The sequence below is a fragment of the Monodelphis domestica genome, chromosome 1 (genome assembly GCF_027887165.1).
Source record: "Monodelphis domestica isolate mMonDom1 chromosome 1, mMonDom1.pri, whole genome shotgun sequence".
NCBI lineage: Eukaryota > Metazoa > Chordata > Mammalia > Didelphimorphia > Didelphidae > Monodelphis > Monodelphis domestica.
The window spans coordinates 76,929,963-76,957,129 of NC_077227.1; the positions used below are offsets into that span (position 1 = coordinate 76,929,963).

General features: G+C 37.4%; 1 protein-coding gene across 1 annotated transcript in view; it reads left to right on the plus strand.

Annotated features, from left to right (window-relative positions):
• HPSE2 (heparanase 2 (inactive)) overlaps positions 1–23,704 on the plus strand; it is a 753,270-nt gene extending 729,566 nt beyond the window's left edge. Inside the window, exon 12 of the mRNA XM_056801127.1 lies at positions 13,427–23,704. Within this exon, the coding sequence (XP_056657105.1) occupies positions 13,427–13,592 (166 nt within the window). The 3' untranslated portion in view covers positions 13,593–23,704. The remainder of the gene's footprint in view (positions 1–13,426) is intronic.
• The last annotated feature ends 3,463 nt before the right edge of the window (positions 23,705–27,167 follow it).

The following is a 27,167-nucleotide window of genomic DNA, read 5'->3' on the forward strand; positions in this document are numbered from 1 at the left end:
TTTGGTTTGCCTAAAATATAAAGGGTGCACTAAGAAAAGCAGAATGACATGAAGCTGAAAAGGAAGTCAACTGATAGTAAACATTTATTGTGATCTGTCAAGGTTGGATATAGAAAAATGAAGACCTTTGTGAACTAGTAATATATAGTAAACAAATTGTATATTAAATATAAAGAAAAGATGGAAAATTGATCAAATATAAGAATTGCTACTTGAAGCTTTGGTCTTATGTGATCATTTTCATTGTTTTGTTTTGTTTTTAAATCTGTTCATTCTAAAGAGAGAGCACAGTTTATTAGAGGATGTATTTTTAGGGGGGAATGACTTTTAGAATAATAAAAATGAGATTTAAAGAAGTACATGATCTAGGTCATAGACATCTGGCCTTGTAGTCAAGAAGACCTAGAATCAAGTCCTGCTTCTTACATATACTGTTTCAGTGGCCAAGGGCATTTATCCTCTTAATGACTTAGGCAACTCTCTGAAACTAAAAGAAAACAATGCTAACCTACATTACTACAAGGTGTTTCAACAACAGGCATTCCTTATACCAATGAAATCTTTTAAAAGTTAGCTTTTAAAGGGATCTCCTACAAAGTATGGCAGTCTCTTCTATACTATCCCTAACAAATTCTGCTCAGATACCTCCAGTATCGTGAATCTTACTCCCTAACAAAATAGTCCATTTGACTCTCAATTGACTCTGATTGGGGAAAAAAAATTTATCCTAATGTTGAGCCAAAATCCTTTCCCCAGTAATATCTGGCTTTTCTATTCATACCAATAGAAGACCCTTAAATATTTGAGAACCTTTCAAATATTTAGAGACAGTTACCACATCTCCCTGCTTTCCTAGTCTTCCTTCAATTTCCTTCAGCCTTTCTTTTCAGTGCAGTTCTCAGATCCCTCATCATCATTTTTTGACTTAGAAGCCATTAGCTGCCTTTGACAGAATCATTCTTGATTTATTATTCAACTTTCCCAACTACAGGACAGCTTTACTGATGAAGTCTGAGAGAAATGGAGATGTGAAACATTGCAGTATTATCTCTGAAGGTTTTTTCAGGTTAAGTTAATATGGCATTAAAAGCCTAGTGACTATAGTGTTCATTCTGAGAGATATGAACAGGCCTGTTTAATCTATGTTTTGTTTTATTTACTTATTTCAAAATATCAGAAAAAAGGCTCTTTAGGAGGCCAAGTCAAAAAAGAGAAGTCTCATTCACCCAAAGGAGAAAGATTCTTTTGTGAGTTGCAGCATTAGGGACAGATACTGTCGTATTACCTGAATCATTTTTTAAAGTAGATTAGAGCCACTTTACCCAGAGAAGAGGCCAGGCTCTATCAGATAGCAGGTATGGTAGCATAGAAAAGAAGGAATAAAGAACCAGTTTGTGGGGGGGGGGGTGAGTTTGAGATTTGCTATGTTATATTAAAGAGGCAAATTAACATTTGTATTCTAAATAAGAGCCAAGTAAACAGAGAATTTATAATACTATAACGGAAGCCATGAAAAGGTTCCTGAAGTGACTAAAAGAGGAAAAGCAAAAGACAAGAAAATAGTTAGGAAAGCAACCCTTCTAAAAGTTGAGTTGATGAGAATAGAGCAATTGTTAGGTCAGAGATTTGTGTTTCTTTAAACTCTTGTTTAGAAATAAAAGTTAAAATTATGTACTATTTTCTAAATAAACTTACTTATTTTTCTATACTAATAACATGGCTGAGTATAATATAATGTGCCATATTTGTGTTCTCAGTTATTCACATCTGAAGTAATTAATTAGGCGTAAGCATTTTCCCCTTGCTGTCCTAATCAGATACATCCCTTCACTTCATAGCACCTACCTGAGATGCAGACATAGTTTGTACTAAAAAGGTTTTAAAACCTCCATAGAACTTTCTCTGAAAACTCAGCCTATTTCCATTGACAGAAACATTACAGACCCTCAGTTGACAATACAAATGCTTTTCTCAGAGAATGTTTAGGAATAAGTTTATGGTAGTTCTTAATCAGTTTTACAGAAAGCTGCATACCCAGAAACCATTCTCTCTGGTTAATACTTCAGGCCAGGCTAATTAGAACAGTGTTTCGTTTGCAGAAAAAGAGATGTGATTTTGAAATAGCAAGAATATTTACCTTGTGCCCAAGCAACTAGAGAGTTTTTCTTTTGAACCCTCTTAAGTCTTACTTTTAGGTCCCAAACTTGGGCCCTTCCAAGAGTGTCCCAAAGGAGTCAAATAAAGAACTTTTTTCATTGAAATATAGCCATCACTTTGCTGGTTTAAAAGAAAATGGGTTGTTGTTTCTCTCCCTTCCCTATAAAACCAATTCAGACAGATTCTTCAGTCCCCTTCCCAGAATCCTGGAACAACATCCCAGATGATTGAAGCCTTTGATTTCTCCCAGATTTCAATCTAGATTCATGCAGAAAGCCATTTTGCCTGGGGTAAATCCATTAAAATGGGAGCTGTTTCTAACTGTATAAGAAGAAAGGAGCTTTAGCTCCCCAAAGTTCCCCATAACTAATTAAGCTCCCAAATTATTAATGTGCAGATTGACATACAGAATAAAGGATTCTAACAAGTCCTTGTACAATACCTGGCACATGGTTAGAGCTTAATAAATGCTTATTGACTGACTTTTTTTTTAACATCCTAAAACAAAATGCTTGAGAAATCTCTTCACAACAGATGATATTTTCCTGTGCCCCACCCAGAACAGCTATTATCTTCCCAACTGAGAATGTTCATTTTGGCTATAGTTTTCTTCCTTCTTGGACCCCTAGACCAGCCTTTCCTTTGTGCTGCAAACCACCAGCAAGCAGCCAGGCTTGAGTTTCAGTTCCTTCTCCTTTGAGCCATAGAGGACAATCGTAAATGTACATGATTTCAAAGGTACCTTCTAGTTCCAATGTTCTGTGATTCGATGCACTTACTTATAACAGGATTATTCTTCTAACCACCTGATTTTGATTAGAGTAGAACCAGGAGTATTTAGGTCTAAATCTATAATTTTATTTTATGCTTCTACCTATGCAGGAGTCAATTAATGAATATTTGCTAAATTGATTTAAATTGAAACAAATTTCCTTGGCAACAAAAGTAGCTTAAAGCCTGTGATTAGTTAGTTCACTTTTCCAGGACAGTGCTTTAGGAAAAAGAGGAGGGGAAGGGAGAGAGAGGAAAAGAGGGAGAGGAAGAAAGGAAAGAATGTAAGTAAGTGATAAAGTCTCAAGCTTGCACTGATTACCCAGTGTTAGGAATTATATATTCTTTGTTAACCACCATTTTGCCAACTTCTCTCACCTGTGATAATCCACAAAACAATTCACAGAATCCTTCACTCTTGTACCCTTCCTATCTATCCTATGCACTGCGACTAGGTATATCATCCTAATGTGTAGCCACCTCAAAAATCTTTGATGCTTCTCAGTTGTCAGCTAAATGAGGTCCAAACTCTATCTCTGTCATTCAGAGCCCTCTACAACCTGGCTCCAACCAACTTTTCTAGCCTTATTTTATACTCCTCTCACATACTACTGTTATATTTTAACCAAATCTTACTAATGACCATCCCCCAGAGAAGTCCCACATATTCTTCCGCCTCTGCTGATGCCACCTGGAATGACTCTCTACCTCTCCCAATCACATATTGACCTACTTACCCTGACACCCAGTGCAAATACCACCTTTTCCATGAATCTTTCCTAGATTCATCTCCAGTTGGAAGCAAGATCTACTTCATTTGATCTCATAATACTCTTATAAATTTATTATATTCTAATTTGTATTCTATTTTCATAAGTCCAAAGATCATGGTAAGTGCCAGTCCTCCAGAGCCCAACATAGTGTATTTATAAAGCCAGTGCTTAACACAGTGCCTGCCACAGAGTAAGCATTTAATAAATTTTGTGTTTCTTTCCTTCTTAGAAAATATTTTTGTTCAGCTTTCTTTCCACATATCCTAGTCACACCAGCCTACTAGGGCTATATTCTAATCTCTTTGCTCACGAGATCTGTAATCACAAGTAGAGGTAGGGAAAACATGTCCTCTCCCATAAAAAAATTAACTTTATCTTTTCACTTAATTTTTTTCCAATGGGCAAAAGCCCATTTTCCCTTCCTCCTACATTCCCCCATTGAAAAGGAAAGGAAAAAAGTCATTGCAATATATGTACATAGTCAAGCAAAACAAATTCTCACATTGGTCTCACTTATATCTCCTTCTGCACTTTGAATCTATCAACTCTGTCAGATGGTGGGTAGCATGTTTCATCACTGCACTGATCAGAGTTTTTAAATCTCTCAAGGTCATTTGTCTTTACATTGTTGCTCTTATTACATAAATCATTTTCTTGGTTCTGCTCACTTCAATTTGCGTCTTTTCATAGAAGTCTTTTCAAGTCTCTCAGAAATTGTCCCCTTCATCATTTCTTAAAGCACAATAGTATTCTATTATATTCAAATGCCATAATCTGTCCAGGCATTCCTCAATTAATGGACATCTCAGCCCCTTCGTTTACAGTTCTTTGCCATTATAAAAAATAACTGCTATAAATATTTGTGTACTTATGAATCTTTTCCTCTTTCTTTAATCTCTTTCAAATATATAGGCCTAGAAGTAATATAATTAGATCAAAGGGTATACAAATTTTAGTAACTTTGGGATCATAACTCAAATTGCTATGCAGAACAGCTAGACGAATTCATAGCTCTACCAATGATATATTAAAGTGACTTTTCCTGTAGCCCCTTTAATATTTGCCTTTTTTCTTTATGATCAAATTTAATCCAACGAGAATGAGTTAGAACCTTTCATTTGCAATTCTCAAATTTTTAGTTATTTGGAACATTTTGTCATAAAACTATTGATAGTTTGGATTTATTCCTGGCAAATTTCCTGTTTGTAATCAACTAAAATTAGTAGCTATATGACCCTGGGTAAGTCATTTAAGCTCTGCTTGCTTCATCTGTAAAATAATGACACATACCCCCCAGGGTGATTTTGAGGATCAAATGAGATAATATTTGTAAAGCTTAAATAATTATATAAATGCTGGATCATATCATCATCATCATCATCATCAATCTGACCATTTCTTATTTGGAGAATAGCTTTTATTCCAATAAAAATGAATCAATTCCCTTATATATATGAGATGAGACCTTCATCAAAGAACTCTCCTTTCCTTCTAATTTTAGCTACTCTAACTTTGTGTAAAAACTTTTTAAATTTTATGCAAGAAAAATTGTCCATCTTATCTTCTATGATCCTCTATGAACCTTGTTTGGACATGAACTATTCCTCTAGCCCAGGAGGTTAACTTTAACTCCCATGGCAAATAGGAGATAAGAACTCAATTTTTTCTACTTTCTGTGCCTTTCTTTCTTTGACTGTGCTCTACCTCCGATCCTACCCCCTTATCAGATTTAAGTTAAGAAATCATGTCAACCTCATAAAAACCACTGATAGAAGCATGAAATGATACATTACTTTGTATATGTTATTTCTTTTGTCTCACAATAATGTTTAGGATGAGTAGTACATGTATTATCATCCCTTCCAGTTCTAAATGAATGATCTATGAACCTCTTTCTAAGATTCTTCAGTCTTTACCACAAAACACTGTAATGAGATCCCAGCACCGTGAGGTTTAAATAGAACTTTCCCCACAACCCCTTGAAGTGTACAGGACAGCTTCCCAAATATGAGAAAGCTCTATTTTATCTCCATTTTACAGATGAGGAAATAAAGTCTAAGTGCAACCAAAAGAGTGAATTGTGATATAGCAAAGAAAGCACTGGATGAAAGGATCAAAGCCTTTATTGGAATCCCAGTTCTGCCACCTATTAGCTCCATGACCTTAGTCAAATTGTTCTTCAAACTCAATTTCCTTATCTAGAAGATGAGATTGCACTAGGAGATCTGCAAGAGCCTTTCCACCTCTTAACATTCTATTGTTCTATGCTACAAGCCTGATATGATGAGCTATTCCTGTAATATGAACTTTAGTCATGACCCTACCACCAGTGTGCTAAGGAGGTTCCCTTGGAGCTCTGGATGATATTACAAAAGCTAATAAAATGCCATCAGCTTGGTAGCATGGGGTGGGAAAGGCTAAGTTAAGGAAGACAATGGATACCTTTAGTTTCTTCAAAGATTTCTAATCATCAGAAGTTATAGAAAAGAAAAATTGTGTGTGTGTGTGTGTGTATGAGAGAGAGAGAGAGAAGAGAGAGAGAGAGAGAGAGAGAGAGAGAGAGAGAGAGAGAGAGAGAGAGAGTTTGGCTGGAAAGGAATAAATCTTTTCTGTCCTCTTACTCTGGATTCTTCTTTCTTTCTTTCTTTCTTTCTTTCTTTCTTTCTTTCTTTCTTTCTTTCTTTCTTTCTTTCTTTCTTTCTTTCTTTCTTTCTTTCTTTCTTTCTTCTTTTTTTTTGCCTCTTTCCTTCCATAAATTCAGCTATGGAGGAAAGACGTCTAATATCCAGAGAAAACACCAGAACCCCTATTAAGCTTCATGCAAAGCTAGAAAGTGACCTCACACAAGTGGAAGTGCCCCCAGAAAAGATACTTATAAACTATCCAGTAGAGTATGGGAGAATTATAACATGGAGGCCATCCTAAAACCAATAGCTTCTGTCATGGTCTCCCTATTAGTAGCTCTCACTCACCCAAAATCTAAAAATAACTTCCTCTCCTTAACCTACACCAGATGCACAGACCATCCCTAAGGAGATGAGAATGAAGCCCCTTCTGTCCACAACCCCTACTCTGCTTCCCACCCCCTGCTTTAACCTGCCAGTGACCTGAAGGAACTCTGGGCAGCTGCACATACCAACTTACTAGCTCAGTGATGGGGGACTCGAGGGGGCAGCTCTGGCTTCAAGAGGCCAGTAAAGTGCAAACAGGTGCACGCCCAGGCTCCTCTCGATGCTTGGGAGAATTGGAGCTGGCTGAGGCATTGGGGAGCCCAGCCAACACCCCACACCTGCAGGAGGGCCACTGCTCCTCATTCCTAACTGTGCAAACAAGGAATGGGAAACCCACATCCCTCCAGCAGGATTTTTCACAGCATATTCACACATTTTCTTAATATTAGGCAGAATTCCAGATCTATTCTTTGCCAAGTCAACAAAGTAGAAGAACGTCTCAGAATTTTGATTGATATTGTGGCTCATTTATAAGCAAGGCCAAGTGTAGTCCACATCTTACAGCCTCTATGGTGTTTAGACCATATTCCAACTTCAGTGTGATAGCATTGACGCTTCAGATCTTTTTGTATAGGACAAGAGTGCCATCTAGTGCCCTACAAGGAAGAAGTTTATATCACCAATATTAGGAAGATGAAGTATAGAATTATAGGATCTAATATGGAACGAGACTTTGGAGACCATCTAGGCCAACCTAATTTTACAAATAAAGTAAACTAAGGCCTAGAGAAGAAGAATTATTTCTTCTTGGTAATAGAACCAGGATTAAAATTAAGATCTTTTGACTCTTATTATAGTTGTTTCAACTATTCAGGCCATTTCCCTGAATGGGAAGGTTACCGTGCCCAGAAAAGGACAGAGAGTAAAGGAATACCATTTCAAAGGTCTTCAGCCTCGCCAGACTGAAGGAGTCCTTCTGGGGTACAAGCAATGTGTATAGCATTCTAGCTTTGTGACCTCAAGATTTTAGCTCTTTGGACTTAAAGTTTCTTCATCTATATTATGAGGGAGTGAGCTAAAGAATCATTCATGTTTGATAGAGCTCTAATATTCTGAGTCTATATCCCTTGCTCAGCATGACACAAAAATATATAATTTTGATAGTTGGTTATTTTAAATAATTGCTTTATTGTTTGCAAAGAAATTATGTGCATTATCTCATTTGATCCTGAAACCACTATATGAATGTGAGCCAGAGATTTTATTCCTATTTTACTTGAGAGGAGATTGAGGCACACAGATATCATGTTCCTGGCCGATGGTCCCACAGCTGGTACCTGGCAGAGCTGAGATTCAAACCCAAGTCTTCTTAATCCAGATACACTGATATTTTCATTATATGATGATTGGCTTTCTTCACAAATAAAATTAACTTCATGGGACCTCCAAAATAACTTATAATGGCATTTTTAAAAAAGCTTTACCTTCTATATTAGAATCAATGCTGTGTATTGGTTCCAAGGCAGAAGAGTGGTAAGGGCTAGGCAATGGGGGTGAAGTGACTATTCCAGCGTCACACAGCTAGGAAGTAGCTGAGACCACATTTGAACCCAAGACCTCCCATCTCTAGGTCTGGCTCTCAGTCCACTGAGCCACCTAGCTATCCCCAGTGGCATATTTTAAACATAAATATGTTTCTAGGCATCACATTTCCAGTTTGCAGGACCTGGAGATGAACAGCTGATAGCCAATAGTAAACCAGTCAATAGAGATGTAAGGAGTCACATATATGCTCCCTTTATCCCTTTTATATTCTTACCTCATTGATATTTTAATGTATGGTTTGGGTGGGTGGTTTGGAAACATAGGTGATTTTGATTAGATAACTCTTTCCCATGCAAATATAATAGGATTCTTTTGGATACATCCCCAATTTTTAAATTCTTTAATGATTGGCAACATTCTTTGTTTTCTCACTTCCTCTGTCAATGTCTGACCAGAAATTTGGAGGGTAGAAGAGTTGGTAATCATGGTAAATTAACCTATATTTAGTTCAGCCAATGCCATTTTGCCATCAATCCCTAATTACAGCATGCATATATACTAGCTACTCTCCCTTTACATTCTCCCTGTGACCTAAAAGAAGGAATATATGATATATTAATTAAAAAGAATCATGCAAGACCCGAAGATTCACAGATCCATCAAGACCTTCAAAAGGAAATAGAAATCTTGAATACAGGCACACAAGAAAGAAATTAAGAGAATTGGTATCAATGCAAATAACATGTCTGTAGAAGAAATGTCCAGTAAATTAAGTGCTTGTGAATTTATTTTTACCTGATCTTGATATCTTTGGCCTATTTAATGTGATTTTTCCCTATCTAATTTTTTTAAACCAGCTTTTTGAATCAGAGATACATTATTTTTTGGTTGATGAAGAACATTGATAGCAACATATACTCAAATTTGACTAGGTCACATTTGGGAAACCAAGTCATATTTTCAAAGATAAGAAATTGCTTTCTGCCAAAAAAAAAAAAACCCATCTCTTTTCCACAGTGATAATGCATGGCTGTGAATTGTGGAATATCCCAACCTCAGAAGAATTAAAAAGTACAAGTAAACCCAGAAGATGACAAAAAGATGAATTATTGGTTATAATCAGGCTGTATATAGCATGTTACCAATGAGATGTATGAGAAATGATATAAAAGGTAATACCAAAAATATATATGACTAGAAAAGGAAGTAGGCTAATCGTGTAGCAAGAATGAGGCAACAGGTAGACTACTGAAATGGTATATTGGGCTTTTGAAGATATTAGAAGAATCAAGACTTTCAGTATGTTGAATGGACCTTCTATAGAGGATTTAAGGAAATACATCAATAAGAATTGAAAAAGGATGACATGTATTGGTTATAATATGTATTAGTAGAAGATTTATCTATTCCAATGAGATTACTGATTTATTGAGTATCAGAATGTAAGTACTCAAAGCTCTACTCTTAAATAGATTCCCTTGGTGATCAATAAGATCTATTCAAAGCCACCCAATTCTGGGATGTCTGAAGATGTACATCTCTTCTGATATAAAGGATAAATCCATGATATAAAGGATAAACCCATGAAAACTCCTGGATGCCCCTTTACACCCTCATAGCATGACTAGGGTTCTTCTGAACTGAGTTTTATGTCATAGAAAGAGCAGGAAATTGGGAATCTGTTTTCACATCCCACTTCTACTACCTATATAATCTTAAGCAAATCACTTGGGTTCTCTGGGACTTAATTTCCTTGTGTAAAATAAGTCTGGACAAGATAGATTGACTCTAAGGACCCTTTCAATTCTAAAATTCCATAATCCTATAAACTCTAGCCCAGAACCACTCTAGACTTCCTAGAGCTGTTCTGTACCCAAATGGCTGCTAACCACACTTTCCACCCAAGGCTACCATTATTTAAAACTGAACTCTGAAGGCTGACTTTAAAAGTTGGAATGAGAATATCATTCATCTTGAATTATTTTTTTCTAGGACTTCATGTAACCAAAACCTTTTTTGAATATCTAGGTCTTGGGCATTAAAGTACCTAGGATCAGTCTGGGACCTGAAAAAAGAGATTAAGGGCAGCTGGCAGAAAAGCCAATAGAGCTAAAGAAGCATATGAAAAGCTTTCGGTTGGGGAGGGGCTGTGGGAGGAGGAATTGCAATAGGGGCTGAGGCATGGACATCTTTACTCTAAATTAGTGGTGACACTGACTCTAATATGATAACATGAAAAAAATTAAGTAAACAAGTTTAAGAAATTGGAAAGTAGTTAAGACTTTGCAAAAACAAAGAGTGATAAAATGCAGTTGTCCTAATATTTGGACAACTTAAGTATATATCCCTCAGCAGGTCAGGCATGCCAGGGTGTTAAGGTAAATACTTCCACACAGACTGGATCATTTAGAATTTCGTTTGAAAAGCCATGGACAACTGAGAGGTACCAGACTATTGAAAAAATATGATACCAAACCTTTGAAAAGTAAGAAATATGATCCAGGAAAATACCATCTGGTAAATATAATCCAAATTCTTAGATGAATATTACAACAAATACTTAAAGAAAAATACTGTAATCAAGAAAACGCAATGGAGATAATAAACAGGATTGTGTCTTTTCCCTAATAAATTAAGTTAGTAGATAAAGGGCATGGCTATGGAGGATTTCACAAAACCTTAACTTGCAAAATTAACTCATTAACTTGACTGAAATATAGTCACATAGATTATTTTAAGGATGATGGCGACTGATAAGAAAAAATGGCCTTGTGTCATTGAGAAAAATATCTACTGAGAATTTGCAATAATAGAGATAATTTAGGTCTTATCAATCATCTTCAAGAGCCATTGAAAACAACAGTAATTGATATGTTAATTAAAACCATAAATGATACTCTATAGACTGAGCACCAGAATAATAAAAACCTGAGACTGGCTTTTTTTCCCCAAGTTAAGTTTGAGAACCCAGTGATAATGCAAAACTACCCAAAATCAGTTCATCAATTAGAGAGGATGAAATTAAGTTTGTAATGATAATCAGAAATGAAACTACCTCCTTATATTTGAATTATCCTTTTTCTGTTTTTCAAAGTATTTCCAGATTGATTATTAGATTGTAAGCTATTTATGGGCAGCATGCCTTACAATATAGTAAGCACAAAATAACATATTTACAAATATTTATTGAATTGTTTTTCATTTGCTTGACAATCAGTAAGATAGATACAGCAAATATTCATATCTCATTTAATAGATAAGGAACCTAAGACTCAATTGGTTAAATAACTTGCCCAAGTGCATGCAAGAAGTGAATGGTCCAGCTTGGAGGAGAACTCTTAGTCCAGTATCTTCTATTACTATATTCTGCTACTTGCAAATGACAACTTAACACAATTTTTCTTGTTAAATTGATTAGAAATTGTAATATCCTAATTAGGATGATATTCTAAATCTTTGTTGGGTGCTTGGTTTTTTCCAAGTGTGTAACCATGAAAATATGGGTTTCAAGACTGTGAATTGCCCAAACTGTAAAGATAATTTTTAGCATCTTGATTTTATATCAAAAATAAGTGGTTGCCATGGGGAAAATTCCCAAATATGAAATACCCAAGACAGCTGGGTTTTATGGAGATTTTAATTAATATAAATGAAGTAATTAAGGAAAGGGAAAGAGATTGAGTAAGAGGAAATAGTAGGAAAAGGCTAGGGCCTAGGCCTAGGCCTTTCTCTTTAAGAGAGAAACTGTCAGTCTTTAATCACTCACCACAAGATCTTTCCAAGCAAAACTCTAGTGTTCAGAGACCCAGCAGCCTCCTCTGACTCCTGACCTCCAATTCAGCTACCAAAGCTGAACTAATTCCAGAGCCCTCCAGCTCCTTCCTTTTAAAGAAAATTTTCTCTTGTATCACCTCCCCTAAATTTTTACGTTTATCAATCACAGTAGACGCTTTTCCTAGGACAGCCCATTCTTAGTTTTTAGTTCTCACCTTCTCTGGATAGACTATATCTTCTGAGTACTTCACACCTCTTTGTTAAGCTTGCTCCTTGCAAGTTGCCTAACCTTTTAGTGATTAATTTGACCTTCATAGGTACTTAGCACCTTTTTGTATTAATCTAAAAATAGACTTAGCTTAAGGGCTTTTGCCTCACTATAAGTATGGGTTAAGTACTTTTTCATTGTTCAGTAAGGAGTTTACAACTTTATCTTCCTCTAAAGTATGCCTAAGTATGGGTGGAGTAATGTTAGAGTTCCCAATACATTCCTGACCTACAACTCTCAAAAGCTTCTAGTTTAGGGGGCCCCAAAATCCATCTCTGCTGCAAACCATATTTGTCCTGTAGCACCAACTTCTATAGACCAACTTGATAGATACCTTATATCTCTGTCCTAGACATAAGTCTCAGCTCTCATACTCTGCACCTGATCAATGCAGGTATAGGCCCTGACAACTGATGCAGTAGTGGCCACCCCAAAAGTGGCAGCTTGAAAACAATAGCAGTTCTCTTTAATCACTATAGCCAACAAGTGGATGGTTCAGGGACACTTCCCTTCTTTTCTCTTTTGCTCAAAACTTTTGGGAGGCAGAGTTATCAGGAGTATCTACCTGCTACAACAAATAAACAAACAAACAAGCAAACAAACAAAACCATTTTGATTTACCAGGCAGACCCATCATGGTGAGCTTGATGAGCCCAGTAGTTCAGGTTTGCACTCTACTTGTAATTATTAAACTTTTTACCCCTTAGACCACTTTGTTAGTACAAACATCCTCACACACTTTCTTCCCCGTGGATTTTATTTTTCTCATTTGCCTTGCCCCTGAAAAGAAAAAAAAAGTAAAAAAACAGAAAAACAACAACAAAAAACTGATTAGACCACATGGTAAAACTGACCCTGCATTAGATGAAGCAGCAAACAACAATCCTATGTTGATCACATTCTACTTGATGTTGTAGTTATTTGTGTCCATATTACCTTCCATACTAGATTTTAAACTCCTTTATGGTAGAAAAGATATAATTTGCCTTTGTATTTCCCAAAGTGCCTAGCACAGGGGCTAATTCAAAATAGGTATGGAATAAAGTTTGTGAAAAAGTTACTTCATTTTCTCATCTATAAAATATATATTAGATTATCCAAAGAAATTGGCAAAACAGAACCTCTCTTAATGAATATATCATTCATTCTTTCAACAAATAATCAGACATTATTGTTTTTCATTATAGGTCAGTGCAGCTAAATGGCCAACCTCTGATGATGGTAGATGATGGAACGCTGCCAGACTTGAAGCCCCGACCCCTTCGGGCTGGCCGAACATTGGTTATCCCACCAGTAACCATGGGTTTTTATGTAGTCAAGAATGTCAATGCTCTGGCCTGCCGGTACCGATAGGCCTTCTTCAAATCCATTTGTCATTGATGGACCTGCTGGACCTGTATTAATTCTTCAGAGCTAACAGTATCCTTTTTCATTGATGAATATCTTCTTAGGCAGACTACAACAGACCCTGCTTCCAAGTCTTGTTGAACACAGGATAGGCCTTTTCTCCAAGAAGATCCTAAGTTCCATTGAAATTGTATGCATACATACATATATAAATCCTTGAAAAAGACAAATACACAAAAATATATTTTATACATGTATGTATGTATGTATATATGTATGTATGTATGTATGTATGAGTGGATGGATGGAGGGATGGATCTGCACCCTAAAATAAGTGCACTCACCTTTCCTAGGGAAAATGCCACCAAATACCTTCCTGTTGTTCTGGCTGCCCAACTACCTGACGACAAATCTTTGGACTTCTGTTACTGCCCAGCCGGAGGACAGAAAAAAAAAAGATAAAAGACTTGCTGGAGCCCAAGGCCAATTCTCAGCACCTCACCTTTTACTGTTGTCTGCTGCTGCTCTGGGTTTCTATCTACTGTTACCATTTTTCTTTAGGTGATAGGGTGAAGGAGTCAGTTCAGGGCCTGGCGGATGAGTTTTTCCCAGCTGATCTGTATATATACGTGTATGCAAGCGTGACACTGACATTGCTTGTTTGCTCAATTTCTGGAATCTATATCCTTAAAATGTAGAACTATACGTAAGCCCCAGGTTTTCAAATAATGACCCCAAATCTAATTCATCCCAAGGTTATTTGGACAACATATACCAAGTAGAGAGCAATGAATCAGGTACAACATTCCTTCCTGCATGTAGCTCTTGAGCCACTGGGGAAATATGAAAAATATTAAGTTCAAACAGGCAAGAACACAACAAAAATAAACATCCAGTACTATTATGAACTGATCAGAAAAAGCTGAGCCCGGAGGAAGGTCAATCCAACTCACCCAGTGTTTAATCAGTTCTTTCTAAGCACATAGTCCTGACTGAAGCACTAAGAAATGATTAGGAATGATCCCAACCCTCCAGGAGTTTAGCATCTAAGAGGGCAGATGCCAAGAGACACAGATCCATAGAATGTCCTAAGTTCACAGAAAAGTGGAAAATATGATGCTAGGAAGGAAGAGATTGCTCCAAGCTTTGATGGGAAATAAGGAATGTCCAGGAGATGGAAACTGAGTTGAGTCTTGAAGGATGGGAAGGATTTCAACAATTATTGAGTGGGGCTAAGTAGGATAGGGTTAAAGAGGGAAAACTTTATAGAAGGAGCAAATCAAAATCATCTCCTAAGGATAAAACTCAATTTGGTATTTTCCACCATCTTCCCACTCAGTAAAACAGTAAATAATAGGATTTGCCTATTGATCCATGTAAAAGGGCCAGATCTATGGAGTCTCAACTCAGAGCTAACTTGACCAGACAGACAAGGCTTTAGGCAACACCTTCAGGAAAGAGGAAGGGAAGTTCTAGTAAACAAAAGAAAATACATATTTATGGAAGACAAAGATAAGTAGAAAGTCTCAGGGAAGAAGTTGGAAGAATGAGATGTTAAACAAGTTTGGTTGACTGGGGAGTGAGTATAGCAGACTGAGTACAATTTAGAGGAATCAGGAACAACTGGAGAGGGACCATATAGGTCCATGTTTGGCTTTTCCATTTTACTTGAGATGTCATTGCCAGTTATAGGCTTTTGAGCAATCAAGTGACATGATTAAAATGGAAAATAATTTTTGCTGCTGTCTATAGGAGAAAATAGAAGAGGAATGGCTGAGATGCTGGAGGGAAGGAAGTTACTTAAAATGCTGTTGCAACAATGATAGGCACAAACTATTAGGTATCTGGACTCAATTTGTAGCTAAAATAATAAGGAGGGACAGAACTAAAAAATACAACAGAAGGAATAGCATAACTTACTGAAGTTGGTTATAGAGTAAAGCAAATGTTCTAATGCTAGAGAAGTATGTGGACACTCAACATGAGCAGTGAAGCTTTCATTAGAATCTGAGAATGGCCATTTTGTGGAAGCCTGAGGAAATTTGGGCTCAGTTTTTCTCTTGGGCTTTGTTCTTAGGTGTTAGTAGAATCCCACAAGAGATGTGCTGCCGGGATTATGGGACTAGAGTTAGGCTGGAGTTAATGCCGGAGACTGAAGATGAAAACCATTCAAATGGATGAGCAGAGCAGAGGGCACAGCACTCCCTGATCACCCTTCAGGATACCTTGTGAGGTGTGCTAGAGCAGAGCAAAGCACTCTTCCATAATCATTCTACCCTAGGAAGGAAGAGTTCCATTAGAAGATTAAGAAAGTGAAAAGAAGAGCAGAAAGTGTAGGATGTGAGGAAGAAAAGGGAAAGAAAGCAATAATAACAATGATGACAACAATAATAATTAACTCATGGAAGTACCAACAAGATTGTAAAGTAAGTAGTACAAGGACTTAGCATCTTACTCATGTAGAAACTCGTAGATCACTATATATTCTGGTACTCAAAGGCAGTTTGTTCAAGTATCCAGAAAGCCAGCTAGTGCTTTGTATAGGAAAGCACTTTAGAAGCCTTCAAAAGACTTCCAGACCATGACACTGAAAGAGCCCCAACAGAGCAACCCAAAGTCATGGTATCATCTCCTTCCCCTCTTACCTTCTCATGGATCCTTGGGATTCAGACAGTGAAGAGTTGGAAGGGACCTTGGAAAACAACAACTAGTCCAAGTGAAAGTTAGGGCTCAGAGAGATGGTAAGATTTGTCCAAAGGCACACAGCTAATAATTGGCAGAGCTAATAGTTCTTCTCCAAATCCAATGTTCTTTCTAGTCTACAGTAGAGACCTTTAAGGATTCCCTAAAACACTTCATTTATATATAATGGGAACTGCAACTTGATCACCTAGTTTGGAGAAGATACCTGTTCACTAGAGGTTAGAGATTTGCCCAGTGAACTCTGTAATTTGCATCTGCATAGAATATAAAAGGCAATGAAGTGTCAGCTAGACTCAGACCAAAGGAGACACATCCTACCGTCTACCTTCTCTCCTTCCTTCATTCATAGAAATACTTCCAAAGCTGAAGAATGGTACATTTTACAATACAAATGGCTTTCTGAATTTTTTCTTTGCAAGCCTCGAATGCTAACCATTATTCCTTGCTTCTTTGAGGATAAAGAAATCCAAACACTACTAAACAACAAGCATTTCTTAAGCACTGTACTAGGTGATAGAAATAGAAACACAAAAGTGAAGCAGACCCTGCCTTCAAGAAGCTTACATTCTATTTAAGAAGACATTCAAAAGAGATACAAGTTGATGAGTGGGGGTGGGGGAGGACACTAGCAACTGGGAAGGATCAGAAAAGGTTTCACATGGACCTTCCATTGAGTTCTTTAGCCCAGTCTAAGAGGAAACTATGGCATTAAAGGAGTATAATCCTCTTATTGGGAGCACAAGACACTGAAAATGGAAATGGAATGCTGTGCCTGAGCAATAGGAAGGCCTCTTTGGTCAGACTATAGTGTGTGCATGAAGAGGGTGGTCATGTAGTATGTGTATGACTAGAAAAGTGAATTGGTGTCAGATGGCAAAGGATCCTAAAGGACAAACAAAGGATACAGCATTATCACACTATTTTCTACAAAATAAAATGAATTTCAGAGTTAAAGGTCCAACCTAACTAAAAAAAAAAAATCCCCACTACAACAAACCAATAAATGGTTAACCAGCCTCTGCTTCAAGTCTTCCAGTGAAGAAGAGTCCTCTTCCTCCTGAGGCAGCCTATTTCATTTTTGGATACCTCTAATTATGAACGTTTTTCCTTGCACTAAAACTAAATGTATGTCCATATGAATCACCAGAAATGATCATATGATTTAACAAGTGTTTGAAAAACATCAAAAAATATAGAATTTGTTATTTTCTAATTCAGTATAAATGAAACTTACTTTGAACTTTACCCAAGGGTTGTTAGTTCCCAAAGTTGTCAGATGATTGTGTTTTTAAGGCAGTTGTACCTAAAAGGCCACTCATAGCAAGTATCACAAAGCCTGCTCCAATATAACTTAGAAGGCAAAAACACACAGAAAATCTATAATACAAAAGACCTAAGCAACATGTTTTCCCAAGTTTCTTCCCATCAAAACAGCTTACACAGAGGAAGGTATGAAGGGAGTAAATAATATTTAATAACTTTTAAACAACCCTAATGAGTTATCTTGAGGAAATGCTTAACTGAGAAAATGAAAACAAATATTACACAATTAGAACATTTTTGCAGAGCTGTTTCCCATTCCTTCTGTCTCTAGGAGTGATTGGTTTTTCCCCCCTTTTTAATGCTAAATAGTAAGGAAGGAATCTATCTGAGAACTGGTTCTCCCGTTTTTCTAGAAATCTAGTCCAATATCTGGATGCTTGGCTTTTCTCATTCATTTCAAATAAACAAAAACCCTACCCCTGTCCAAGACAAGAATTATCTAGAACAGAGGGGAAGCAAGTTGAAGTATCAAAACTGAGATGTACACTAAAGATTATAACTACTATTCCATCATTCCAATTCATTGTGGGCCCTTGTGGCACATGGTCTTAAGAGCCCCAACCGCAAACAAAAGATTATTTGAGGATCCTGAAATCCCAAAACCTGAATCCAAAAATACATAAAAATTACTCGTTCTTCCTGTTACACTGTGGAACAGCAGAACTCTTGGGATCTGTGGAGAATAAGTATGCCTACCTCTATGGGGTAGAAATTTTTCACAGATGATCTCCAAGATCCTTTCCAATCAAACAATGAACATTTATTATGTACTTACTATGAGTCACTCACTATGCCAAGGATACCAAAAAAAAAATACAGATCCTGCTCTCACAATCTACTGGGAGAGAAAACAATCAAACAAATATAAACAAAGCAAGCTATAAATAGGATAACTAGGAAATAATTAACAAAAAGAAGGCACTAGAATTAAGAGGAGTTAGGGAAGACTTCCTATAGAAAGTGGGATTTTAGTTGGGGCTTAAAGGAAGTCAGGAAAGTCAGTAGTCAGAGCAGAGAAGAGAGTGTATTCCAGGCTTTGGAGTAAACCAGAGAATGCTTAGAGCTTAGAAATGGAAAGTCTTATTTATAAGATAGCCAGGAGGCTGATTTGAAAGAATATTTGTTAGGAAGTAAGGTGTAAGAAGCCTGGAAAAGAAGGAGGAACTAGGCTGTGAAGGGCTTGAATGCCAAAGTATTTTGCATTGGATCCAGGAGGCAATAGGGAGCCACTAGGTTTTATTGAGTAGGAGGGGTGACATTTTGGAAGTAACTAGTGGCTCAGTGGAGGATGTATTGGAAAGGGGAGAGACTTGTGGCAGGCATACCCATGAACAGACTATAGCCCAGGTGTGAGGAGACAAAGAACTGCACTAGAGCAGTGGCAGTGTCAACGAAGAGAAGAAATTTATTGGAGAGCTGTTGCAAAGTTTAATAATTCATGTCTATAGATTTGGGAACCTAGTCCTTAGTATTTGAATTCATCTAGTGATCAATCCTCTAAAGCCATGCATCAGATACATAAATAAAAGTGTGGGTACAATTGTGTTATAACAGTAGGCACCAAAATTTTACTTTACTTGAGATGAGTACCATTGGTTCCACCTTGAAAGTTTATTGATAGAAGAAGTAAATTCTTCAGAATCTTATTAGAACAGGGCATTTCTTTAATTTCTGAAGAGAATAGGATGTACAAAAGGATTTTTCAGACATTTGAAATATCATTCAAGAGGCCTTCGACAATAGAATAAAGATAGAAATACAAAACAAGAACTTCATAATGTTTTTATGTAATAGCTTTTTCAAACTGCCCAAATCCCCAACCAATACCTCATTTCCACCACCCTTCCATTAACTTCACCTTCGCCAACAATCCTAATATTTGCTCTAACAGTTCTTTCTTCCTTAATTCCTAGCAATCATGTTTTTTTCAAATTCTACCAGCCTACCTCTGCAAGTATTCATCTCTGCCTTCTTCCCTTTGTCTGTGTATCTACCAACCTTCCCACTTTAGGATGGATGTATTCTTTGTAGAGGGGTCATTGTTGTTGTTGGCTTGAGAGTCAATGGGAGACCAGAGTTTAAACTCTGGCTTACTAGTCACATGATCCTGGGCAAATCATTTCCTATATGAGCTTCAGTTGCCTCATTTATAAAATGGGGATGACAAGTAATTGCACTATTTACCTCTCAGGGTTATTATGAGGAACGCACTTTGTAAAATTTAAAAGCAACACATAAAGCTGAGCTTTTATAAGAATGTGTTTATAATTTCTTAAGCTATCACATTTTTTTAAATACTAGCAGCATTCACATTAAGAGTTAAAAAAAAAAGACAGGACTTGTTAAGGGTGTCATAGAGGAGACTCCTGCTTTGGGTAGGACAAAGCAGAGGGTCCAATCCTATCCCTTCACCTTCAGGATTCTATGATTATTTTCTATGAAAGGTAGTTCCCCAATGAGGAAATTTAATTGTTTTCCCAAAATTCAAGAAGTAACAAACAGTATGGCCATTTAGAATCACTGCTATATGGTATTAGTAATACTGCCACTTACCAGATCTCCCCTTACAAGTAGTACAAATATATCCTGTCCTTGAAATTGCCCTCAGAGAGATCTCTTCTAGCTCAGACAATGAACTTCCCTAATGAAAAATGATAAATCATTTTTCTATAGCATCTTAAGGTTTACAAAGCCTTTTTTTTTCCTCATAAGAATCCTGTGAGGTAAGTACTAAAGGCATTCCCATACCCATTCTACAGATGTAAATAAATTTAGCAGTGTCAAATGCTGTGGCCCTGGTTCCTCAGCCTGGAAAGTGAGGGAGCCACCATGAATCACCATCCTCTTGACTCTGATGGCAGACATTCCTTCCACCGTACCACATCACCTCAATACTGACTCTCCTTTTACGTTTTCATAAATCCCCAGGCTGAGAGTTTATGACCAATAAGGGTTGGTAAAGAGCATCAGTGCTCTTCGATTCCAGATATCATCCCAGGCTCCACTCTTCCCCGATTCCGATGCTAGTGACTCACCTTTAGAACATTTATTAGGAGAGAGAGGAGATGAATCTAGAGGCTTTACCTTTGGCCACAACCTACTTGTTTCTGCCCCCGATCTTTTCTTGCAGATGAAGCAGGGCACTGGCCTTTCCCTGTAACTGAGGTTCATTTTGGATCTCACTGTGCCAAAATGCAGGGTAGTGATTCTGTTTTCAAATACTCTGGTTGGGTCTGCAATGCCTCTTTTAAGACATGGAAGAAATAGAACGGCATTCCAGTCAATTCAGAAAATTAAGCAACTACTATTTGCAAGGTCCTCATCTGAGAGCTGTATAACTGGAACAGAAATAAAGTAGGCTCATCACACCATAAGAGGGAAGATAAGCAATAGAGCCCCTCCATGCTCCATTAATATCTCTGTCGAATCAAGGAATTCAGAGAAGGGCTCCTGGCACTTGGGCCTCTTCTTGAGGATGTTTAGGAGGACATGGACCAATGCTGCCCAGAATTAGGAGGCATGGGTAGGTGTGGTCTGTCTCATTCTTGGGTTGAGGATAAACAAAGTGATAGTTCATGCTGACCTAAGGCTTAATGGCTTAGAAAACTTTTCCTCACCAAAGCCCTCTAAGGTGGGATGGATCAAATATTACTTTCCTCATTTTCCAACTGAGGAACCAAAGTCCCAAAGAAGGCAGGTGATTTGCCCAAGATCATGCCACTAGTGAGAGGCAGAGCTAAGACTCTAGCCAGGTAGTCTGACTTCTAAGCCTCTTTCTTCCACCGCCATACTATGCCTCTCCCCTCAAGGAGAAAGGGAGTGATATAATGCAAATTAGAATTCATCGGTGCTTAGAAGAATTCCAAAATGCTTATGAAAACTTCTCCCTCTGTCATAAATAGAGACATTTGCTCCTGTCTCCATAGCTTAGTCCTGAGTGGTATTTCCTGATAAATATTTCAAATCAGCACCAAGGTGATAGTAATTACATTTTGTGACACCCCTAGGTAATGCTTAGTGAATGGGAGATCTGGCCATGGCACACTGCCTGCCTTGTATTTTCATGCAAGAGTGATTCTCTCACCGCCTTATTTGCTGACAGTTCATTACTAGGTGATTGGACTTAACAAGATTTTGTTTGTTTTGAGAGGAGGAAGGAATAGAAGGAATTGCTTGAAGAAGCAATAATACCAAATACTTGCAAATTCCATTTAACACCAGAGATGGAAAGAAGAAAACAAGCATTTATTAAGTGCCTACTATATGTCCAGGACTATGCTAAATGCTTTACAAAATAGCCCATTTAATCTTCACAACCACCTTAGGAAGGCTGTACTGTTATTATCCCTATTTTAAAATTGAGAAAACTGAGGCAAACAGCTTAAGTAACTTGCTGAACCAGCACTTGATTCACTGTACTATCTAGCTGTTTCAAGGCATAGATTCATAGGATCATAGATTGAGAGCTGGAAGTGATATTAACTTTCTTTTATTCAATCCCATAATTTGATAAATGAAGAAACTTAACTACAGGGTTAAGTGAACAAGGTCACAAGTAGCAAATAGAAGAACAAGGATTTGAACACAAACCCTCTTGGAAAACCAAATCAAACCAAATAACTTAGTTCTCCCCTCATTCACAGTGTCCCTGTAGATGAAAGGATGATCCATGTGGATGAGAATTGAAAGAGGGTTCGAGAATATCTGATGTGGGTTTATTGCATTTCTTCCTCCTTGTGCAGAGGAGAAATTGCTGGGAAACCATATTGGTGATCTGAAGTTTCAAGGTTTACCAGGCCCCCATGGGGCTTATGAAGTGCTTCAGCTAAGTAAAATACTCCATCCATAGTTTTGGTGATTTAGCAGAGGAAATCCAAACCCCAATCATCCCAAGCCTTCCTTATTTCCTTATATCACTAATATTATTCTTATAATTATTATAGTAGAAGTATTTCTGGTTTTCATGTTGTAAATGTTGTGTATTAAATTATATTTTCAGAAGAAGCAAAAATAAACTTTCAAAGTTCTATTAGTCTGGAAGTTGGCAAAAGGAGTGAGTCCAAGGGACATCTCCCATAGGAAGTCTCTTCAATGTGAGGGGGACTTTACAGGTGTTAATATTTTCTTCCAGAAAACAGATTTTTATTAAGGATTATATGAGTCTGATGACTGCAAAGAATTTGGGTCCATGAGGTATTTTATATTTGGAAGTAATATTTTGGAAGTAATAAAATGTGGAATATTCAACCTTCTGTCCCCTGACTGTTTTGTGGGGAAACATAGAGGAGGGCAGGTATGTGGATTTTTAACTCAAACCTTTCTCTATCTTAAAATGTGTTACTACATGCCACAGTAATGCATGGTTTCCTGAGGTGAGCAAGCTGTTGGTCTTGATTTGACAGACTCTGAAATGATGAGGTAGGATCTTGCCACAAGTTTAGGGAGAAATTAAATTTGCTAATTTATTATCATTGACCACACTACATGAAAACCATTTTGGGAAGTCAGGACCCTCAAATGGATTATCAGTTAACTGAGTTCTGTCAGGAAACTGCCTTCGATTTCAGAAGACTTTTTTCACATTTCAAATCACCTTAAAAAAACACCTTCATAATTAATCTTTCTTGTTGCTTAATCGCATTCTAAGTGTGATTATTCCAAATGTGATCCTCAAAAACTGAATCTATAAAACTGAGAACTAAATAAAACTGGAGGAGCCCTCCCCAAAATCTACCACTGTACAGGGCACAGCCTGAAGAGCCAGTAGGCCATCTGTCCTGAACATCATCTCTTAACCACACGATTCAGCCACTCAAGATCTCAGTTAACCTTCAAATTCTCTGTGCAGTCTGATGTGTAAGTTTCTAAACAAAGACCACATAGCTCTGGAAACAACAGTGTAAAACCGAACACTATAAACCCACTTTACATCCTGTTCCATCGAGGTACAATGGAATTTTTCACAGGAACTCTTGATATTAGGTAGAATGGACAGCCCCTGGCCAAAAAAGAAAAAAAAAACAAAAACAAAATTCTTAACCACTGGCAGCTTCTTCCAGTCTGTGACAGATCAAATACTTTAACCAGACCCAAAGTTACTTACACTCCACTTTTTAATGGAAACAAAACTATCTTTCATAGATGAAATTAGTGTAGCAGAAATTCAACACAAGAACATGAAATTATTGCTCTATATGCCAAAATAGAGTGTCTGTCACTCAAAACATTTATTAACAAGTGCACCTGGGTTATTCTAACTGTTCCTTATTAGCCGGGCTCTAGCTGTAACTGACACTAATCCCAGTGTTATACGTTTAAGTTTCTGTTGACTTATATTTTTTCTACTCTGGATCATGGCCTAGTGAGATAGGCATCTGGTTTTTGTGAGGAGCCCCCAAGGCAGTCATCAGCCCACATGACTGAAGCCGACTTCATCCCAGAGAAACAGCCCAATGCAGAACATTTGGTGTAACCTAAGAGACAACTTGTGCTGGCTTCCTTTCCCCTGATGTGGCTCCTCAAGGTAAAAGATCAGACGAGTTTGAAACCAGACAACTCTGGCGCCTGATTCACTGCAACAGGTAACCTATTCCAGCTGTCTGAGGCTGCAACCCCTAACGCCTCCACCTCTCAGGGTTCACTTGTGCTCCAGGACCTTTCAAGTAAATAGCTTGGTTTGTGCTAAAAGGTATGCTACTTGAGGAAGGGGGAGAGGGGGAAAGAATGCAAGATGGTCTGACTACAAACTCGCTGGCAGTCCACAAACCAGGCACAGAGAACATCAAGAAGAATCAGCCTATTCAAGTGATGACAGAGTCCTGGGGCCTGAAAGTCAAAGCAAGTTCAAAGCTGTAGAAGCCAGAAGAGACAATGCCAGGGCCTCCCTGCCATCTTGAATCCATTCAAGCGTGCAGCCCCTGGATGGCAAACTGGATTCATCATAGCAGGAAAGCAAATTAGCAATAAATAAAGCAAATTCGTTCAGGTCTATTGGCCCAATGTCCAGAAGTGAAGAGTTTGGGCCTAAAAGAAAGTATATATAGATTGGAAAAGTCAGAAAAAGCCCAGTTTCTCCCAGTATTAAGTAATTTTTCCTAAGATGTATAGGGAACTTTAAGTCAACAGATGACCATTTAGTGAGGTGTATTTAAAAATATAATACAGATATTCTCTGAAGATAGCAAGTTTTTGAAGATTATGACTAGGAATGGACAAAGTCTGATAAGGAATTCCCTATCACAGTTCCACAGACTCCAAAACTCCCAACTGCTGCAGAGGATCCAAATCCCCACATGAAATAGCTTTTTTGTGTGTTACGAATCTATCATATGAAATACTATTGTGCTCAAAGGAATAATGAACTGGAATTCCATGGGAACTGGAACGACCTTCAGGAATTGATGCAGAGTGAGAGGAGCAGAACCAGGAGAACAATGTACACAGAGACTGATACACTGTGGTACAATCGAATGTAATGGACTTCTCTACTAGCAGCAATGCAATGATCCAGAACAATTCTGAGGGACTTATGAGAAAGAACACTATCCACATCCAAAGGAAGAACTGTGGGAGCAGAAACACAGAAGAAAAACAACTGCTTGATCACATGGGTCAATGGGGATATGATTGGGGATGTCGACTAAATGATCACCTGAGTGCAAACATCAATAATATGGAAATAGGTCTTGATCAGTGACATATAAAACCCAGTGGAATTGCATATCAGCTACAAGAGGGGGCTAGGGGAAGGGGAGGGAAAGAACATGAATTTTATAACCATGGGAAAATATTCTAAAATAACTAATGCAATAAAATTATCCAAAAAATAAAAATAAACTGAGATCTCAATCAAAAAAAAATCTATCACAAAGAGCTTTTAAATATATATCTGCCTATAAAAGCCAACCTATGGGTCCTAACCATTGCTGGTTATCACTGACCACATCAACCATATTGATTTTTTCTTAAACTGCGTTACTCTGGGTACTTGAGAAATAAACTATACTTGGTAGGGCTTGGTCATACATGCAACATTAACCTGATATCTATGTGTGGACTACCCTTTTTCCTGATGCTGTGAATTATGTATAACCTGTCTAGGCAGATTCTATGGTCATTGGCTCAAGATCGGTTTGTCCTATCTTTTAAATTTACTATAAAGTGTGGCCCTGTTGTGGGTCCCTGCTGAGATCCACAGCACATGCTGCTGTTGGGTACAAAGGTCCCTGGGGATCAGTCCTAGGTTATTGAAACTGCCAGCACACTGGTGGTCAAATTAAAATTGCCTCACAGATTCTTGACTGAGGCAAAATTATCTGAGACCTAAATTTTACTTAAAACTAGAGAAGACTAGATGTTAGGTAAGTTAGAAAAAGCTTATCGCCACAAGGTGATATATTTTTTGGTCACAAAAAAACCTGATGAAATCTATTACTAAAGTGTGAAGGGGTTTCAGTTTGCAGCAGTGGAGGCCATACAGATGTGCCTAGAAGAGTGCCTGTACATGTGAATATCTTTTGAAATGTGTTGTTCTACCTGGCTAATATGTAAATATGTTTTGCATGACTACACATATACAATTTATAGCAAATTGCTTATCTTCTCATGATTGGGGAAGAGGGGAGAGAGGATTTAAAACTCAAAAAAAATTTTTTTAATGTTAAAAATGTGTACTTATCATTGAGAAAAAATATTCAAAAAGAAATGTATTGTCCTAGCAAAGTATCCCAAAACATAACGTCTCCTTGATAAGCTGCTGCCATCAAACATGTAAGTTTAAGAGTTTCTAAAAGGGGCAACTAGGTGGCTCAGTGGACAGAGAGCCAGGTCTAGAGGTGGGAGATCCTAGATTAAAATCTGGCTTTAGACACGTTCTAGCTATGTGACCCTGGCAAATCACTTAATCCTAATTGCCTAGACTTTACCACTCTTCTACCATGGAACTGATAATTAGTATGGATTCTAAGACCAGAGGTAAAGGTTATTTGTTTTTTTTAAGCTATTGAAGAACTGTGAAGAGTAGTTAATTACCACGATAATTAGTTATTACTGAAAGATTTTTTTAACTAGCAGTTATTATTGAAGTGTTTTTTCCTCCATTTAAAAATATTCTCACTAAATACTATGAAACTTACATATAATCAGGATTAAGGAAAAACAAGGTAGACACTGTGTGCCACACGCAGGGGCATGCAATGAACAATACTTTTTAATGCTATTTGTTTGTAAATAAACACTTTAGTGCCAGAAAATTTTCCTCCCTGTAGCATTAGTTCTTGTCACAAATTGCATGTGTTATCTATTTTGTAATAAATTACATTGTTCAAGTCAAATTTCAAAGCTTTTTCAACAAATATTTTTTTAGGCATCTACTCTGTACAGCTGATTGAGTCTACTAAGCCCAGGGGAGACAGAAAACTAAGATATAATGTCTTCCTTCATACAACTTAAGAGTCCAATAGAGGTATTTTTATATGCAGATAACTGCAGTGATCTCTGGGAAATTTTATTTCACTCTCTATGCTTTTTCAGTTTCTCAGAGGCCTGGAGAATTCA